At 38.7% G+C, this 21,919-nt stretch overlaps 1 protein-coding gene across 3 annotated transcripts in view; it reads right to left on the bottom strand.

Moving 5' to 3' along the window:
- Nucleotides 1-19,900, bottom strand: part of LOC306880004 (phospholipid phosphatase 3-like) — a 39,556-nt gene extending 19,656 nt beyond the window's left edge. Inside the window, exons 1-2 of one of the 3 annotated variants that reach the window (XM_079433265.1) lie at nucleotides 19,312-19,900; nucleotides 924-1,081 (exon numbers count right to left, since the gene is read on the bottom strand). In XM_079433265.1, the coding sequence (XP_079289391.1) occupies nucleotides 924-1,081; nucleotides 19,312-19,447 (294 nt within the window). In that variant the 5' untranslated portion in view covers nucleotides 19,448-19,900. Of the gene's footprint in view, nucleotides 1-923; nucleotides 1,082-1,446; nucleotides 1,602-13,258; nucleotides 13,329-19,311 lie in introns of those variants that run through there. The other 2 variants (XM_079433266.1, XM_079433267.1) reach the window with 2 other exon arrangements.
- Between the last annotated feature and the right edge of the window lie 2,019 nt (nucleotides 19,901-21,919).

The raw sequence follows: 21,919 nt of genomic DNA, 5'->3' as shown, positions 1-21,919 counted from the left end.
GTGGGGCGGTTTAATCTCTTATCCAGATTTATCTGCACTCAAATTTAATTTTGCGAGGCTTTTCTCATTTCCCCCCAAATTCGATTCACTAAATTAATTACATTTCACAAAATCTGTCAAGAACATGTTTAGTTACTTTCATTTAGATTTTGGGGTGAAATAAACTTTTTGGGACCATTAAGATTTTATTTATTTATTTAGCATATTTACCTTTAAAGAACTGCACTTATTTTCATTTTAACTGTATCAAGTAAATATATTTTAAATGTACTACATTGCAACTTCATCATTTGAAATGCCTATTTACAAAAATATTTAAATACATGAGAGTTTCAACAGAAATGACAACATTTTTATTTAAATAAATGCTTGTCAGCATTTCTCAGGAAAACATTACACACGTCTATTTTATAAAAATATATTATTTTCATAAGCACTCTTTTTAAAAGTATGCTAAAGTGTACTTTTTCACAAGGTTTCTATTATTACATTACTGATTTATAACATTTTATACAGTAACTCGGCATTGCTGTTTTTGAGAATTACTTTTAAAAAAAGTAAACACACAAAAAGAGCAATATATCCCAAAATACATGCAGACAAAAGACGACAAGAACAGAAAAGAGGGACTAAGATCGAGACAGAAAGAAGAGAGACAGCGATAGCCCTGACCATGATAAACCTCTTGATGTAGAGTTATTCAAATATTTTAAATAAAGATAGGATGGGGAGGGTTGGTTAATAGATTTAAAAAGGATTATGGGTAGAGTTATCTACTATAAGTCACCATTTAGTTCTACAGTTAGCCTATTTTACTAATATCTATGGTCTAATAGGGTGTGAGGGATGAAGATGGGATGTTTATATGAATTAGTGGTATATTTATATGAATATATATATATATATATAAGAGAGGAACTTACAGAGAGGATGGCAATTAGAATGCCAGCGGCACAGAGCACGGCATCACTTATGGTGTCCCCGTTTTTATACGGGTACTGGATGGACTGGTCACTGCAGTAAAACCCGCGATGGTACGGCTTGATTGTGCTAGTTTCAATTATCAGGAAAGGCAGGCCAGCTACAGCGAAACACACACACACGCACACAAAGAGAGAGAGTGGGGAGAGAGAGAGAGAAAGAGAGATACATTTCAGGTCAGTCACAGAAAGACACACGCAGGTAGCGGCGTGGCACAGCGCATGGCAGCGGAGGATTATGGGAAATACCAGGCAGGGGAGTGGGGTCTGACATAGTAGCTCGGCTTCTGAGAGAAGTGAATGGCTACACATAGTTAATGTTTGTCTGTGATTGGCACTATACACTAGCAGTTTCTCCTAGGTTATAAACTATAATAACTCTCTCAAAAGACTTCATTTCCCACGCAGTTGCCCCACTTGCCTGGCCCCATGTCCCCTGTCTGAGGCCCCTCTGTGGGGCACTTACGCTGGCAATGGGCAGAAGGAGGCCCACGGCTGTCAGCACAGAAGAAGGCACAGTGCTGCTTTTATAGGCGTAGCGGATACTGTCATCTGCGCAGTAGAACCCACGCTGGTACGGCTGCACTGTCGATTTATGCAACACCATCGAGGGCAGCATAACTACTCAAAAAACACACACACACAGACCCCGTGGGGCGTGTCATGATACACACTTACCTGAGACGGCAGGGATGTTTCACATGACGTACATTCATAAAGCATAATATGTAGTGAAAAGCACTGCAAAATCAGTATTTTTTAACCCATAGGCATGTTTTTCTTATTTAAAAGCAAAAACAATTAAAAAATGCTTTAAAATGCCAGTGGAGTTGAAAAAATAAACTTCACTGAAGATCAATTATTTTAATACAAGTACATATTATAATACAAAATAGTAAACTGATTTTGTTTTAAGGACCTTTTCCTTATTTTAGATATTTTTATTAGAAAAACATACCAAATGCACTGCACAAAGCATGAAACCAAGTGCAAAAAGCTTTTGTAATAGGAAATTAATGAGGGAGGAAAACTAGGGTGCCTTTATCTAATCTTCCAAACAAAGCACTAGCTCAAAGTGCTGCTACTACAAGAGCTATGTATACAAAACCCTCACAGAGCTCACATAATGTACTGTGTATCCATTGCAAATTGACTTAAAGTAATGGTTTGCGCGTTTACTAATTAAGTAATTTGTGCAAAGCGGTACAATAGCAAGATAAGCTTCCCTTTCCTTTGGCTTGTGTTTAGGGCTATTGTCAGTGCAAAGTAGCTTAGAGCTAAAGACAATGCAGCCTAATGGCATTAAGCAAAGCTTTTCGGCAAACAATACTGTATGGAGAGCATCAGAGAACTAATTCAATACAGATAAGAACTTATAATGAATCCTAAACCCGTCAAAGTCCTTGTTTTTTGTTTTTATAGTTTTACTGAGTAATTCAAACTCATTTGCAAAAGTTAATGTCAGGTTTTAACAAGAACAAGGGTGATGTGTGCCTTTTCAGTGACACAAAAAAAAAAAAAAATGATTTGTTGAAGTTCTGTTCCAAAACCTAGTGAACTACATAGGCAGCAGCCTCTTAAGAATTGTGGAACCTAATAAAAGACTGATTAACAATCTCCAATCGTCACACTAATAACTTTCACAAATTGATTCTAATAGTTTGATGTTAGCATTGTGCTAAGCTAATTGCAATACTACAAACATAAACATGCAAATAATGGGTTAGAAGAAACCATTTTACCATAGGAATTAGATATATTTATAAATCACCATTTATTTCGATTCGTTCACCATTTTGATTTATTTCGTAATACATTTCGTAATATTTCGTAAAAACATGTTGCCGCCTAAGATACTGGCCAAAATACGTTATCTTAGGAAGTAAGAGTCTATGATGCTATATAGGTAGGGAGCTCACTAAATTTAGGAACAGAGAAGGTATGTGGACATTTTGGATACAGAATATGTGAAGTTTTCAGGTTCATTTGTGGTTTTGCTACAACATTTTCACAGCACTTTTTGTGGTTAAAAGCAAAAAACCCAAAGGCTTATGTTGTGGAGGGTTTCCTTTGGTATAGAAATGGACAACAAACTACATGCACATTACTTGGCATGCATGTATTTGTTCCAGTAAGAAGGCTGGGACCTCAGCCCAAAATGGCCGATTCATTAAAATGTCACACGTCCTGCAAAACACACGTCAGCTGTCATCATCCAGCCAACCGTGGGAAAAATAAATACATATTTTCAAATCAAAGCAAACTAAACAGACTAAAAGTTGTGGTGGGAGCTTTGAAAAGTTCCCCTTGAAGGACTGTAAAATGTGTGAATAGCAAGAAAAACAAAGCTTAGCTTACGCCGACCACCCAAATGTCTGGAACAGTGGAGCGAAAGAGTGGAAGGGGGCGTTTGGGCTTTTTGTGGTTGGAGAGAGAGGAGGCTGCAGCCGTGGTGACTGATCCTTTCTAGCACACAAATATATACATACAATAAACCAAACCTTTAAGACGTAAGATCATACCAGCACTGGGAACCAGGACATTCTGAAAAACAACTACCCTCGGGCCCCTTTGCTTCTTTTCGTCAGTGAAACCTACTTATTCCTAAACCTCCAAAAACTTCATGGCAGTGTTCTTACGCGAAATAATATTCAAACACGTTCAAAGGAACAACATGTTGCGGTTTTTAGACATAAGGTCATGTACAGCATCAGCTACTTCATCTATGCGGTCAAACACCTCTGTCTTTCTTCTCTCTCTCTCTACTATTTCGACAGATGGGCATTACCAGAATTAAGGAAGTAGACACTTTCTACACCTGCAAAAATACAGGCCTTTGGGCCACAGGAGTTTGTATAAAGTTTTCTCATGGGTGCTTGAGTTGGGGACGCTCAAAGAAACTTGACTTAGCTAATTCAACCTCAGCGTATGAGACTGGGTGGAGGGAATACACGGACCTAAGGTACATATGCGGAAACACATGTAGACACGGACGCACATTCCTCCTTGGAACTGCTTGTGATGTTTTCAGATCTGCTCTGACCACAAGGTCAAACATGCTTGGAGTGTCTGGAAAAAGCCATGTCCTAGTGATCATATTTCATCATATGCGCACGCATTTTCATGTACAGACAACACAGGCCATATACATTTCTGTATATATCTGCACAAGAATAAAGTCAAGTTTGTTAAACAAGTGGGAAAAAAGGACTCTTATTGATCCTCAAGCTTGAGTACAATCCATCTTTAGTGGAAAATACTGATTTATAAAATAATCTTTTGTAGTAGGGGGTTAAATATGTTGTATAGAGCATACTTTTGTGGTCTCCATAGTATAAACTTAGCACAACTGAAAGAGGAGCACTGAGCAGCCACAAAACATAAATACTTCTGAAATGTGTGTTTGGGTATGAAGACCTCCACATTACTTCCATGTGTTTGTGAAAAGCCTTCTGTCTGTGCCCAATGATGTTGGCTGTGAGCCGGTGTCATGCCAGCATGCCGTTGTTCTGCCGCTCATGTCATCACCACGAGAGATGATTGGTATGCTGAGACTCTCCTCAATCTTCTCTAGCTCTTTTTCTCACTCTTCCACAATAAAGGACAATATTCATACTGAAAGACACAATCTGAAGAGCAACTTCACTCAAAACTCTAACAGTTAACATTGAGCCATGGTTCTTATGTGGGAGACAAAGGTTTGAATGTGGTCCAGAGGCTTTGTGATCTGATGAAAAGGTAGAAAAGTACAGAATATTTTAGAGAAATAATATAATATACAATTCTTCTCATCTAACTGACTAGTTCTGAAGTGCTTCAAACAAAACTCTGAAGATTTTCAACGTTTAATGCCACTAACAAACTGAGGCTGGGACTAGATCAGTTGTAATTTGTTGTTTTCTATCTACTATAACTCTCTCTACTTAACTTTCCTGGTACAATAGTAACTATGTGGGTCAGTAACTATGAAAGAAGGAAGGGAGGAAACCACGAGCCTGAGGTCTGTGCAAAGATAATTAAATAGAAATAAATCCAGGCTAATTCACAATGAACCCATGGCCACAGCTAAAGACTAGTGACCTACAGACATAAAGAGGGAGCTGTCCAAGTTAAACAGCTCTTATTGTATCCTCGTGTCTAGAGAGCCATGTGAAAAATATTAAAATCTTAACTGATGTCAAACGAAAAAAAAAAAAGAAGTTGAGCCAACTTAAAATTTTAAGGGACCAGCTTCAGCAGATTTTTGAGTTCTCTCAACTTATTTTTTTAGGAGATTCTCAACTTTTTGTTGTATAAACTTGAAACAACAAGTTGAGAAAACTCAAAAATCTGCTGAAGCTGGTTGTGTTTAAAATTTTAAGTTGGCTCAACTTTTTTTTTTTTTTTTACAGTGGTGTCTATATGTATTTACTTAATGTCAGATATAACCAAATTACAATTGTCAATGTGCAAATTATACAGTTATTCCTTTTATTATTATTTTTAATATGGTGCTTTAACATGATAATTTTAAAAGATTACTTTCACAAATTAAAAAAAAAAGTAATTAGTGGGTTGGCACCAACAGCCTCGTGGTTAATGCGTCTAACGGTGCTCATGGCGACCCGAGTTATATTCCAGACTCGAGGGCCTTTGCTGACCCCGCTCCCCTCTCTCCACCCAGTGCTTTCCTGTTGTCTCTCTACTGTCCTACCTCAATAAAAGGCATAACAAGCCCATCAAAATTACTTACAAATAATTAGGGGATACATACCCCCCCACCCCCTCAAAAAAATATGATTGTTAATTAGAGTCAGTTCAAAGTGGCTCTGGACCACGGGTCACTCCGTATGAACTCTCAATTTAGTCTCTGACTTAACGCTCAATATGAGCTTAATGAAAAACAATGGAGCCAAAATCTATCTGGACCTCAAGCACCACGCATACACCAGACACACTCACAAAACAATTATAAGTGGGTGGCAAAGTGGTGCATTGTGGGGGAACATTTTTCTAGTTGCCTTATCAGATGTGGGCATGCAGCCTTTCTGCTCTTAGAAGGGGAACGACTAGACGCTAGTCAGACGCTATGGGCAACCACTGAGCTGGGACTTCACAGCCACAGTTTCCGATAGGCCAGAACGGAAATCAGTTGTAGAAATCAATGTTTATATAAGAAATGGGACAATTCTTATCGGACACTATCGACTATTGGTGGCTAGTTATGCAGACATTAACCCTGGAGGAAAAACATGTTTGTGTGTCTGCTGAGAGATTACATTGACAGATCTTATGTGAAGTTTTGTAAAAGTGTAAACGATTGTGGCCTAACGCTTACAGCTTTGATTGATTTTGACTGCTCATCTTGTCCAACTGGGTCGCATCCACCAGAAAAATCCACTGGAAGTAATGCGGTCTGACAGAATCACAGTATTGCTGGGTCAAGCTAGTTGGGATGTTCAAACTATTTTCTAATAGCACAAAACCTTAAAAGGCTACTAGACTTCTATGTATTAGACATCTTTTCAGAAACCTAAACCATTAGGACTTAAACAAAACTTTGACCTTTCCTTCTGAAAAGCTTCTGAAAGCTTCTCGCTCTAAAGGAAGTAGTGGTATTGACTGTGTGATGGGGTGAAAGTGAACTACCTTGTGAAGCAGAAGCCCTGAATGACTATTAAAGGCCGATCTGTCATTGTTGGGACAAAGATGCATTGGTGAAAAGGAATGAAGAGGGAGGAAGGCTTTGTGGAGAGATGCATATGCAGGAAAGGCCTTCTCCCGACAGGGGCTGTCTGCCCCCAAACAATGACTGCACTGAGAGGACAACATAATCGTGCATGAGCATAAACACCATGAAACTCTCACACACGTACACACAAAGCAGAGACAAGGTAAGGACACAGATGCAGTTTAGCGTGACTGCGTCTATGTGCAGAAAACCTGAGGTAAGCTAGCATGAAGTACAAATTTAAAAATGTGGCAGGAGAAATACACACAAACAAAGATTCTCTGAAACAGAAACCACAATTACCACGACACATATTCCAGTCATATATCTTCATAAAGTGGCCCCTGTCTGAGTCATGCATATCAAGTCTGCCATAGTGTGCAAGATACCATACAAGCCAGAAACACGCTTAAAGTTTGCTAAGGGAAAGTAATAGTCATATACTGTAAGAAATGTTTTACAGCTTATGCTCTTTAGGAAAGTCCTCATGAGCTTATCTGCTAAACTGCTCAATGCCACATTGAGTCAAACAACACCAGGCTTCTATTAGATAATTTCCTACATTAAATAAATTATTAAATGAAGGAAGTGATTTTAGATAACGTGTACAGGAAGTTGAGCTGTAAATGCCTACTGCTGGTGATTCACTTCGCTCTTAGGTAGCGCCTTGCATCAGAACTAAGGTGTCAAGGTTTGGCTGGTTAACATAACCATTATTAGCCAACTCAACTACCGTTGAGATGAATGGAAAAGTTAATAGATATCTTTCTCCAGGTCCTATGCACCTCCTTGGCCAGATCTTTGTGTTTGTTCAACACTTCAGGTTCTTGGCTGGAGAACATGTTGGTCACACCAACCATGAGCGTGTCGTTCCTGCAACCTGAGCCCCAATTGGACACAATGAGTATGGGGTGAACTCGATTCATAACAAACCTGATATGAGGAAAGACCTTTCCAACAATTTTCAATCTACAATGGCAGCTATCAGGACTACACCTTGTGGAAACAATGCACACATGACAGTAGGCAAGAATAGAATACTTTTAGATACAAGCATGTCCTCTGAGGCCACTAAGAGTTGACGTGAGGGTTTGTTGGTTAGCTCTGAGCTCCATTGATGTCTTTATCATCAGTGATCTGCAAAGGGCTTGTGGCACAATGCAAAAGCCTGTGGAAGATGCAGAGTGAGAGAGACCGGGCATGGTAACCCCTGTGGGAATCTGTTGAGAATGAGTGGCTCATTGCCAGCTCTCATGAGACTCTCGCTGGCTGAAAGACTGAAGCCGAACACAAAAGAGAAAGCCACCCCTGCTGGGAACAAGGGAAACGTAAGGAGGGCTTCATTAATTACTGTGAGAAAGGTAAATGGAGGGATGGAGATGGGACGAGAGGAAGAGAGAGTGACAACTGAAATCCAATGCAACGCCACAACAGGAAGCATATGGTATATTTAGAACAAAGTGTGTGTGGACTGAGGTCAATAATACCTGGAGAAAGCCATCCCAGCATTCCCATTCATCTCAACGGAAATTGCTCAGCTGGCACAGGACTCTCAGAAAGTCCTTGATTTGAAATTTGCTCATGGGCACTCTGGATGCAATTTTATGACCCACTCACCTGTGACATAAAATGCTGTGTGACTAATCACTTTGTAGAGGCAGGAAATTATGTCACGACAATCCTGATTGGCTGATGTCACCACAAGAACATGCACAGGCCCAAACCCTTTACTATTCTGAGTTACACCCTGCCCCAAATGACACTCTAAATCTTTTCGGTGGTCATCTGATTCTACGCTTGTAAAAGTGAGCATTGAGGTGCAAAGCAAGAAATGGGACACCCTACAGCCTTATGGACTTCACAGGCATTCGAAGAAACGCAAGTCCATAAGTCCGATCAAGTGCACCATTTGGAACAGGGCCTAGATATGTATATAGTATATCCTTGCTAACCAGTCAGACCTTGACCCCTCGGTGAGGACATGCCATTTATAAAAGCACTGCACTTGCTCACTGGAATGAGAACACCCTGTGTGGGATTCTTCAGAAGTCAGAGGTGCATTTCAAACTTGATTGACATTTCCGAAACTCACACACACTCCTAGACACAAAACCCACCTAGACTAAACACTAAAGCACACACAAAAGTACACACAGAGAGATTAACGTTCTCGGTCACCTTTGACCTATGCACCCTGACCTCTGGAATGTGTGGTCTCAGTAGTACCCTGTATGCTTCCTCTCTTCTGCCTCCACTGTGGTACAGAAGCACTGACCTGCACACTAAAACCATACCCGTGACCCATCACTTACAGATATCCATGACAGAAAGAGACTATTTCTGATAAACAGAATAACACAGTCCAATACAAATCAATGTGGGCAAACCCAGATCTACTAACCCCACTTCCATCTGACCTACCCAGTTAACTAATCAATACTAATTATATCTGTTTCTCTCAGTTCAACCACTACAGACAGTACCACTGCCTGGAAGTACCACTACATTCCATGCACTGCCTACCAGGCCACTTTTCCTGCATCATGTTGTCTCCAAAAGCATAATTCTACTGCAAAGTAACAACATTTCAGAAGTAACAAAATGGAATCTAATCAGAATAGATTTGATGTTCAACATTTAGTTATATGGGGTAGAATTTTGACCAATGAGAGTGGTCCAAACCTTGGTCAGAGGTATTGTGCTCAACCTGACAAAAATAGAAACTGACAAATTATTAGTCACTTATCGCAGGAGCCTGGTTAAGACACTGTGTGAAATATGGAAGAAAAACAGATATGTGAATGTTTGTTTGGTTTATGACCGAAACTTTTCTGTGTTTTTAAGTACTGTATGTGAGAGGGACCCCTGCTGTCACTGTTCTCTGCTCTCACACACACACCACGGTCACTCCGTTAGCTTTGTCTATGCAAGCTGCTGTGGTCAGCAAAGCTGTGCACATTGGCAATCCTACCTTTCTCACTCTCTCAATACATTTGATAGGCTCTGGGGCTGGGGCCCAGCTCAAAACATGTGCTTACGCAGAGCAATTTTAACTCATGGAAATCAACGCCAGAGGCATGCCTTTTTACTCGGGCATCTGAGTAGGCGGCCTTGCAAGAGGCCTGATAACACTGTGTGCTAATGACAAGAGTCATGTTCGAAATCACTCCCCATAACCTAGGGGTGTCCAAACTTGGTCCTGGAGGGCCAGTGTTCTGCAGAGTTTAGCTCCTACTTGCCTCAACACACCTGTCTGGAAGTTTCTAGTATGCCTACTAAGACCTTGATTAGCTTCAGGTGTTTTTCATTGGGGTTGGAGCTAAACTCTGCAGGACAGTGGCCCTCCAGGACCGAGCTTGGACACCCCTGCCATAACCTTAAATTGAAGAGATACCCATTTGTTGTGGTGTACATAATGGATATTGTTGAATGCACTCACTCAATCCCATGATGCACCACAACAAGGAGTGTACAAACGATGTACACTCTAACCAATGTGAGGGTCATGCCAAATAAATTCCTGTGTTTCGGCAGATGGCGGCATCTTCTGGGCCACTCAGTGTCTGAAATTGCTTACTCGTTTTCTTTCACTCTTTCAAGTGGACTATATTGAATTAATATATGAAATAGAGAATGCATGTATAGGGGACAATTTTTGGATACTTGTAGTTGACTGTATATTAAAAAATGATGGGGGAGCTTCAACCTTGCATTCCTCTGCACTTGTCTACTTGTGCTGTGCAAGAGGTTGTGGGTAGTACAGTTGAAAAAGAAAAACAAAATCATTCAGGCCCATTTAGCTTAGTAGCATCAACATACTGATGCAGTAATTATTATCTTGCATACTACTGAGGATGAACTGCAACAATACAAAAGCCCTCCAATTTCCAAACAAGTCAAAAATGTTTACTAGAGGAGAATTATTAACAGTTTCGAGTCAAACTGTCTTCGTTTAACAAACATTCCAGAATGAGATGTTTATTAAAATTATAAATATATAAACGTATCACCCATCAAGAGTAAAATCACAGTGGAGGGGGGTGTAATGAAAACGTGTCGAAGCTACTCCGTTATTTAACCTTTTTGATCTCTTCCCCACCCACAAACAGCCCCTAGAGAAGACCAGCAAATAATATATTTTACTAACAGAAGACATGAGGACAAATAAATAGAATTTACAGTGGTTTCTTCTAAGAAAATAAGTGTTTCCATGTTTATTTAAATCATGCAACAAATAGGCCTAGCATGTCAAAATAAAGTCTAGAGATCCCACTAAATCAAGCAGCCAAGGTCCTCAAAAAAGTCCTGTGCCAAGTGTGTCACATTCTTTGGTAGGTCTGTTGACTTTGCCTTTAGGTGAGGAAATGTACAACTGCTGGCCAGTTTCCCTAAGTCAAAGGTCAAACCCAGCCTTTTTCTTCTCACAGTGTAATTAAACAAATGAACAACATCTCTCTGCCTCTTTTTTGAATTTCTTTACCAAGGCCAATAAAACGTAATAAACACTTGGAGCACAGGAGAAGTGGCTTCTTTGGACTGGAGTATCCATCAATACTTTCATCCCCTCAGCCCACTTCACAGACCCTAGAGTCAGTGGTGTGTCGTGATTCTGGAGGTGTGTGCATTTATGGGTTAACCTAGGCCACCACAGCCTGCTGTGAGCATCTTCATTGGGGTAGAGCCCAAGAACTGCTCCCATCTCCCACCCTGCCCTGGAGCTCAAGAGAAAGACCTGCCACAGACTTTACACTACTACCAAAGCATCTGAAAATAGCAATCTACCAGAGTGTGAGAGCAGCATTTAGGCTTTTGGTGTGGTCTGTGAGAATGAGATCATGGAAATGTCACTGTCCAAATGTGTTTATTATGGTGTAGTCTATGAATGAATGTATATTGACTTGTTTGTGTAAGCTACACTTACACATTCTTATTGTGGGTGTGTGCTCCTGCAACGAGACAGTAACAATAACAGTGTAAGGTGTAAACGATCACAGCATTATTCTGCGGCTCCTACTCCACCCACCAGGAAACATCCTGGAGAGACAAAACTCTTCTATAAAGTATAGATATACTAACGCAATGATACATACGAGATATACCGTACACATCAAGTGCACAACTTGTGTACATACAAATCGCAGAGAAAAGGAAATCATGGGAAGAAGAAGGGAAAAAGGCCTTCAGCCCTGCTCCTGGGGACCCACTTTCCTGCAAAGTTTATTTCCAACCTGCCTCAGCATATCTTGCCTGTGACTTTTTAAGTGATACTGAAGACCATGATTAGTGCTTGTGCTTGATTAATGTTGGAGCTGACCTCTGCAGGAAAGTGGGTCCCCAGTAGCAGGATCGAAAACCGATGGAATAGGGTAATGTCGCAAGCCAGACTCAAGCTTACATTTCCCATATGAGCTCCACAGCTGAATGTACTAACCACTATGCCACAGCTCCAGCATCATTATCAGAATAACAAAATACATTTTATTTCAACATTTAATAAAACTGCAATTTCAAATAAATAAATAAATAAAATAGATGCTGAGGGTAAAAATTTAATTACATATAGAAATTGAGGTTTGGAGCCCATAAACACATGCCGTAAATTACATTGGAGAATGTGACCTCTATATTAATGTTATTTTAGTATTACTGTTAGAGTAATACTAAGATGAGCTTTTTCAGCTTTCATTTAGAATTTTAGGTTAAGTTTTTGTAATTTATTTATATTTATGTCTTGTCAAAAAACTTGTCAGTTTTTTTTTTAAGTTTACACATCATGTGATATTTTATTTTCAGATTTATTTCAACATATTAAAACATTTTTAATAATGTCAGTTAACAGTAACAACACTGCTCTATATAAATGCGTTGACAACTGCTGAAACAGCACAGATGCATTTTCATTTCATTTAATATGCAGAGTTGATTTACATCAGTCCCTTCTAGACCCTTCTCACCCTAGTTTTTCACATATTACACACTTTATTTTTAATAAATCAATCAAAGTTGTAATTCACAAAAGAATTTCTACTCTAAAGGGGTGACAAATTGAAACCAAAAACTACATGAGCTATATCATTTGTTTGAGCATTATCCATCACATTAGAATATTACCCATAGTGACACAGGTCTCATTAGCATATGAATGCGCAGAGGGTGACTGCCCTTTAGGGGACAGCTAGGCTTACACTCAGGAATGCTGAGTACCCTGGACTTAATCCATATGACCCAGAAAAAGTGAAAGAGCGCTTGTCGTGTGAAGGCTGCAGAGGTCACCCTTGGCCTTTCGGTGCTAGATGAGACTTAAACAGATGCCCACACTGGATTCGAAAAAATCCCATTCCAGAAAACACATGTACACACTCCAGAAAAATTCCAACAGCCTGGAATTATAATCAAGCTGAGTGAACTGGAGCATGATTGTTCCACAGCTGATGCATCCCACAGACTCGCAACACACACAATGCCTCATTTGCTAAAACAATAGCTTACAGGATACAATATAAACTAGCGAGAGGAAATAGACTACAATTACACGGAGAATAAATAAACAAATCATTTGTGCGTTTACCTCATAGAGAGGCATACAAACCAGCAGGGGCTCCTCATACTTGCTTCCACTCTCCTGAAGATCTTACTCTATTGTTCCGAGCACAAACAGAGAGCTGTAAACCGCCAAAGATATGCGGCCACAGATAACAGAGAATGGCATCCGTCCGCACTAAGAGGAATTTAGTGACCGTAACAAACCCGAAGAGTGTGTTATCACGAGTACACGTTCCAAGAGACCCTCTGGATGTGATAAAGTTGTACCTGACTCTATAACCCCCCCCCCACACACACACACAGAGTCTAAACAGCCAGCTGATGGTCACTTGTGCTCATGTCTGCCTGTCTAATTGCTACCTACGGCAGCCTACTTCGTCGCATAAACTCTACAAGCATATAATTAAACCACATGGCAGCGACCTCAGAAACCAGCCTCTCTTTGACGTACACAAACACACACACACACACAAACAGCGTCGCAGGTTCTTGTACAAATAGTCAAACACGTTGTATTGCACATGTGCACTTAGACATACACAAATACAGAGCGTGGGCACTATGTTTTGACAGCGTCATTACCAGCGGTGAAGTTGAGGCAGTCTGTGACTCCATCTGAGGCCCAGATGACTCTACTGTACTCCAAGTGCACTCATATGGAAACCATTCCTACATCACACTGTAACCTTCCAGCCTTAATGCTGACTATTACAAAATACTGCTCTCTCCGGAGCCCAGAGACTCCTAACATCGCTTTCCTGATCTGTGGCAGCTTCTGATTCAGAGGAATGACTTCGGAAATCCTGTTTTACATTTCACGGAACCTAGCTTGATTTTTGGTTAATGTCAAAGTAGGTGTTATTTTATCATCTAATATATGCCACGTCATTATGTAATAGGCTGAAAAGGTTATTTCTTTTGTCATTCCTCAATATAAATGGAAAATGCTACAGAGGACTGATCAGCCGGAAGGTTGCCTGCAATAAGTCTCTGCATTAAATCTAATTTCTAATTTCTGAAAGAATGAAATCTTATTGACCCTAAAATTTTGAACGGTGTATATTTGTTTAAATAAATAAATAAAGATAGATAGATAGATAGATAGATAGATAGATAGATAGATAGATAGATAGATAGATTATATTATACATAAATTAATGTACAGTTGAGTAACCGTTCCTAGTGTACTAAAAAGAGCTGCTGAAAAGCAGCACAAACTTTTTGCAAAACACATGTAATCTATATAAACAGGATGTGGAAATGTTGCACCAGCAAAAGTTAATGGACCGTTTGACTGACAGCTACGGCCGATCAAAGTCTTTCCTGAACACCATGTGGCAGCTTTAGACGGTCTCCTGCAATTACATCCTGTAAATGAGAGAAAGAGGGAGGGTTTGGGGCTCAGGGAAACGACGCAGAAAAAAAAAACTGGAAGGATTACATTTCATAGCACAGCTGGCCACACCTAGGGCAAAGAATCGGAGCGAGGGAGGGAAAACAGGAGAGCGGCCTAGCGAGACTACCTTTTCCTCTTCCCTCCCTTTCCTGTGTTTGCCCCTGCATACACACCGACCAAGAATTATACCAGATGTCACTTCAAGAGTGGAAGCCGCCCTCGGTCTGCGATGAAGAATTTGAGAAATTCTGGAAAATATTTATAGAGGTGGACCAGACCTTCTCAGCTTCAGAGGTGGAGGTTAATATAGTCAGACCTAAATGAGAAAGACTCCCAAAGGGTTCTCTGACACCCCATAACTCTAGCATCGCCCTCCTGGAATGGCACGGATAAAGGAGAAGTTAAAAGCAGCTAAAAACGACCAGAAATCATGAGACCGAAACATTTTCCTTCGCTTTGATCTCCTCACAAGGTTACATGACTAAATCTGAACGACTGAGGGCCAAAGTCGTTCACACAGTGTTGACGGTGGTGATATCTTGCAGTATTTAAGTTGACTTCTCATTTCCATTCCAACAAGTAAACAAGAAAACACTTTTAGAATTGATGCCTCCCACGAGAGGTACCAGGAAGCAGCTTGGATAAACCTTTCAGACCGGCAAACTGGACTGAATGTCACTGGTAAATCAAGTATGCTTCACATCTGTGGAGTATGAACAAACAGCGCACGAACAAGCATTTCCACCAATCGCTAATCAAGCAGAAAGCATCAATGTTAGGATGAATCTCACTAAGACTGTCAAAAGAATCGATCATGCCCAAGTCATATTTCAACCCAAAATCAAAAGAAAAAAATTCAGACCAATATTTTTTTTTCCATTATTTTCATGACAACTATGCTCGTTTCCATCCCAATTGTCATCATGAAAATGCTAACTAAATAGGCTAAAATGTATTATTATTATTAAATATAAATCATTTAAAAATAAACACCACACATTTTTATATAAAATTAAAGGTTTATAATTTAATACATATTTTTACATAATATACTGTAATATACTAATACATAAATAAATGTATTATATAATGTATTATAAAAGTGTAATAAGTATAGACTTTAATAGTTATGTTTACAATTGAATATACTTAGTGTTATATATTAAACTGTAATATTACGATAATATATATTTATTATTGTAATATATATTTTTTATTATATTAAAAATTTACATAAAATAAACAAAAATAAAAAATATAAAAAATATGTAATATATATATAATATAAAATAATATATATATATATATATATATATATATATATATATATGTATGTTTATATATCTATATCTACATATATATGTATATGTATGTATCATGTATTTATTTCCTTCTAATTTGGGGGTGAAAGAAAAGCTGAATATGTTCTTCATATGATTCCCTCATTAAGAGAAAGTTACCTTCAATAATAACCATTTACATGCAAACCACTGACATCTGGAACTGTAAAGGAAGTGCTGATGAGAGAAAGAGTCTGGGTGGCTGTTTGTGTCTGTATGTAAACTATTACAGCTATCAGTGGCATGGGCAGGAATGTGGGCGACCCACCACCCCAGACACCCTCAGGGGGAGTGACAGTCAGAGACACGCCTCCTTTACGTTACTATAACTTCTGTATGCTAATGAGCTGAGCTGCAGCCTCTCTGCTTCATCTCAACAGGAGGTAACGTTAAACATAGTACAACCCGTCTGACTGCCTTCTCAGTCTTCATTAACATTCATAATGCATCGGACACACTATGGATACAATGCCCACAGTGATAAACAACTAATGAGCAGGAACAAAAGCATCGCCCATCTCAGTGTGGATGTACCGCATTTGTAAACACCAACGGCTGAAGAGGTTTTAACTGTAATAAAACAGTCAAGCGAGAGCAGAAGAGGTTATCAGCTCCGTATCTGATGTGGAAGACGGCGAGAGTGCGAGAGAGAAATCCAAGGAGAGGGAAAGACGGTGATAACGCACTAATCTGCAGATCTCCACAACAGATGGAACTTCAAGTGTCTGATCACTGGATGGGCCGCAGCTTCAGCGCTAACAAAGCCTATTCATTGAGAGACATTCTTCAGCCATCCTTTTCAAATCCCCTCCAAATGAGTCTCCTCTCTTTCACATAACCCCCCCACCCCCGCCCTCCCAAGACTACCAAAAACCGGCCAAGCCCACTATCCTAAACATGACAAAGAACATGTTTGTTTATGCCTTCCTTTTGAAGCACATACTGTAACTTGAGAAACAAGAACTTGCAAGAAACTTTTTTCCTACACTTATAAAAAGAAAGGTTTTAAAAGATGGTTTTTACACTTAGGGTTTCCGAAAGAACCTTTCAGTAAACAGTTCTTAAAATATTTTTTTTCTGTCTAAGTGTGAAGAAAATATTCTAAAGAACTTTTGTCAAGTGAAAAGGCTCCATGGATGTTAAAGGTTCTTCATGGAACCATCAATATCAATAAAAAAGAGGTTCTATTTCATGGTTCCGTTTTTCACACCAATTTTGGTTCTGGGAAGAGTACTTCAAAGAACATTTTCAATAATCTAAAGAACTTTTTTTCCATCATAAAGAACCAGTGTGCAATATAAAGGCTCCACGGATGTTAAAGGTTCTCCACAGAACTATTGATGCCAGTAAAGTAGCTTTATTTTTAAGAGTGTAGTGTGAATGTGTTACATATGGACATCATGCGTCTATATAAACCACATATGACAACATGCCTTATTTTGGTTGCATTTGAAAGAGACCATAAAAAACACACAGGGTGTTCGTGGGTCTTCGTTTCTATTTACGATACAGCAGCAAAAGGAAGTTATTAGTCACCAAACTCGCAGTAAACGTCTAATTTAGGACCACCGTTTAAAGAGAAGCTATCAAACACCCTTGGATCAGCGATATTCCTCCTCTCCTGCCTCCACCTGCTCTAACGTGTCATCTCTTTTGAAAGTGCAGCAATAGTTTTGGATGCTGCAGAAGGTTCACAGGCGTTCTAAAACCGCGGACTCTAATTGCTTACAAAAGCCTTGCCATGCTTCTCTAAAGCGACATGTTTAAGCCATTCTACTCTGCATTCCTACGAACAAAAGCAGCGGGACTCATTCTGCCCTTAAAAGCGAGGAGAAAGTTGATATGATGCCGTGGCTGGAGTTAAATGAGGCATATGCCAGCTGGCGGGGGGTTGGAGGGTCTCTTCTAGAAGATTGTGTGAAGATGAGGGCTGAAGTTTGTTAATCCTTTCATTCTGAAGGAGGAGGATTCGAACTGACAGGCTTTGAGGAAAGATGAGAACCCGATGCTGTGATGGTTTCCAGGCATCGGGACCAAACGATACAAATCAGATTCACCTAGCGACTAAATACTGATTTACTGTAGATGTATTTCTGGTACAATCCTTCTGGAGTTATCATGTCTTGCTTAAGGGCACAATTGTGTTCGTCCATTGTTGGTCTGAACCTACAACCTTTAGGTTAACAAGTGCACTTCTTTAACCACTAAGCAACGCTTTCATCAATGTCAAGCTGAGCTGGTGAAAGCTGTGAACGACAACACATCAAAAACTCACATGCATTCCTTTTAAAGAAAAAAAGAAAGAAAATACACGCGCCTGAGAGCAATTTACAGATATCACTGTTTATCTGCAGACAAGTATGTTACGGACAATTGACTGTACTGAACTTCAAATCTAAATAAACTTCCTCATAACAAACTCTACAGGTCAGACAAATCAATTGCATATGGTCGTGATGGTCTGCCTAAAACACTATAAAATGCTGTGAACAAAGTCATGTTTACAGAACTTGTTCTGACTACAGATGATTCTGTTACAAGTGATCGGTTAACCATAATAAGCATGTTCATATGCCACTTCAAAAGATGTCAATAGGGTGCAAAGGGGCCACAATAACTGCCTCCTTCATTTGATGAGTGAGAACACTTTCATTAAACAATCTAAATTATGTAACACATTTGATGATGAAAAAAACAAGTGGTTTACATTAAAAACCGTGCCAACTTTCTCCATCCTACTGGCTGCGATAAGAGCGCTTAACGTTTTTTCTTCTGTTCACCAAGATAATGCAAAATATGACTTTTTTTCTCAATGAACCATAGTTTACTTCAGCTTTCACACTTTTTGCTGGATTAACAGTTAAAACAGTTTAACTTTAATTGTGAACATTTATTCCACTGATTCATTATGTTGTACATAACAAGTTGCACTATTTTTGCTTTTGCATTGTTGACTTTTTTCTTTGCAACTTGACATTTTCCTCTTCCCAGCATTCTGTATTGTTGTGCAAAAACAGACTAATTTATATTAATATATAAATAGTCTAACAATTACAATAAAAGTGATTAGTTTTTAATGTTTTTATTAGTACATATATTAATATATTTTAAAGTAATAAATACATATACTTTATAATAACATATAACATAATAAAATAAATAACATAATAACATAAAAAACAATATAAACAATACTATAAAAATTAAGTCACTTTGGTATTAGAGAGTGTTGAATTGCAAACTCTTATTTCTTATTTTCTACATATGATGCATTGATTTTAGAAATAATGCATGTATTTTTGTTTTCATTGTTGCAATTATTTGTGTGTGTTGGACACTCACCCAGAACAAGACAGAAGATGTCTAGTGCTATTAAAAGTTTCCTCTTGCTGCTGTCTACGCCGTTGTTATTTAACGTGGATGTTCCTCCGTTTCTTGTTTCGGGTGCCATCGCCTTCTCGTACATATAGTTTTGCATTTGAGAGAGTTCCTCCTGATGTCTTTCTCCTAAAATCCCAGAGATTGACTGCAAACGGTTCGATTCAGTGGTCTTGTCAGCAAGGACGTGTCGTATAAAGTTTGAGGGAGTTAAAGTCCCGGCTAAAGTGGGAAGACGTCCTGAAAAGTTAATGAAAACAATGAGTTGTCCGTACAATCAAGTCCATTCAACTTCGTCTAGTGAAGCCGCAGTGTTGCGGAGCAGCGCCTCTCTGAATGAAAAGTTGTGTTGGTGAGTTGTGATCTAGTTCTACGCTACTTGAAGGAGCGGCGTTTTAAAACTAGGAGATCAGCTCCTTTTTATGAATCCTCCTCAGGTCTCCACCTCCTTCCCTTCAGTAAGCGCTCGGCTCAGCCCCCTTCTCCTGTCCCGAGCCGCGCTGAATGAAGAAGCTCTCAGCCCTCCAGAGTCCTGACGCGCGCCACACACAGCGAGCTGCACTGCCCCCAGCGGCCGCTGCTGGAAACACACCGTGACAATACACTTCTCTCATTTAGCTACATGGAAGAAACGTAAAGAGGGTTAAATGGACCAGAAAGGATGTGGTGTTGTGGTTTTGCCCCCCCCCCCCCCCCCAGTAAATAATAAATAATTTCATCCCTTGATAGTCCATGTTTTGTCGAAAATATTATAAGTAGGCCTAATGAAAAAAAATCTAAGTATTCATAACATGCATTTCCTTAAAATACAGTTTTTACAAATATGTATTATTAATAATAATGTCTTGAAACTGTGTATACATGTGCTTTGTGGCCAATTTTCAGATAGTCAATTTCACATTCCTACAGTGTTGTCCTAAATGGATGGGTTTTTAGTTTATAACCATTTGTCTGTTATTATTTATTTATTTAGTTAGTGATTGAAAACACATTCAATTTAAAGGATATGAAAATCTAAAGGACAGGGAAAGGCTGCAAAAGAAGTAGTCATTAAAAACGGAAGCATGGTAGAAGTTAATCTTTTTTTTTGCACGACAATGATCCCACCCATAAAGATTAAATTAACATTTGACTAGCAACAGAACAATGAGGAAAATGGCCTACGATGGCTGTGTCAATCCAATAGGCCAAGAGGATCTAGGAACTATATATAAGACAAATGTGGTGCTCAAGAATCAGTTGACTAACCTGCAGGAAACCTAAAAATAATCAATAGCCTACCTCTTCTCTTTTTCTTTCCATTCTCATGCTACTGCAGCAAAAAGTGTCTTAAACACTTGCCTTTTTTTCTTTTGCGGATATATTCTAATATAGCCTAGTATATTACATATGTAATACCACATATGCATTTTCTGATAAACATGTATAAATAGTACATAAGTTATTATTAATTTTTTCTTCTTCAAATAAAACCAATCTTGGCTTGGATACAGATGCCAGAGGCAAGTGTAACATGCCTTCACCTCAGCACTGATGAAGCACTTCCATCTAGTGGTGAAAAGCATGTAATACACTTGAAGAATACTAGACCAGTGGTTTCCAACCACATTCCTCGAGCTCCACCAACACTGCACATTTTGCATGTCTCTTTAATCGCACAACTGATTCAGGTCATCAGATCATTAGTAGAGACTCCAAGACCTGAAATAAGTGTGTCAGACTAAGGAGCCATGCAAAATGTGCAGTGTTGTGTAATATATAGATAGAGCAGATGCAAAAGCCTCTAAAGTGCCTTCTGAAATTTTCTTCTAAAGTGAGCATTTTTATCAGCTCCTATATTTATGTTCAGTTATTTCACTTTAATGGCAAAGAAAATAACCTATTCATTGTCATTAAAGTGAAATTACACATAGGAGTCTGATAAATGCTAATTTTAGAAGAAAATTGCAAACGGCACTTAGAGGCTTTTGCATCTGAACTATATATATATATATATATATATATATATATATATATGAGTAAAGTACAACAATAGGGCAATGTATGACTTAAAAGATATGTTGGAGGGCACTGGTTTACTGGGGCAAAAAGACTAAGCTAAAACTAAAGTTTATATAACTTATAAGAATAATTTCAGATCAATCTGTTCAATTTATTTAGATTCAACATGTTTGCTTACTAATAGCTATTAACTAATAAAACACTATTAAAATTAATACTGGTATTACCTACTTACATGAACTCAAAATGAAGACTGATCTTGATTTTGTCTGATTTTATGAAGGTTTTCGTAAATGTATTACTACAAAATGTATATGCTGATTAAAAAGCACACAGCTGTGAAATCTTAACACTTCCTGCTGTCATGTTTTTTAAAGACATATTTCTGTTTATTTTTTTCTAGCTTTATTATATTATTTTACTCTATGAATAATGTGTTCTTATGGTTGTAAATGGTCATAAATGTCCAGTAAATGTCAATGTTTATAAAATAACAATCAAATGAAATGCCTATGTGTTATTATAAAATGGTTATCATAATTAGGGTTATCACAGTTTGTTAATCTTTTTA

This window comes from Barbus barbus (genome assembly GCF_936440315.1).
Source record: "Barbus barbus genome assembly, chromosome: 14".
NCBI lineage: Eukaryota > Metazoa > Chordata > Actinopteri > Cypriniformes > Cyprinidae > Barbus > Barbus barbus.
Note: the sequence above shows the minus strand (reverse complement) of the source record. Positions and strands in the feature narration are given on the sequence as shown.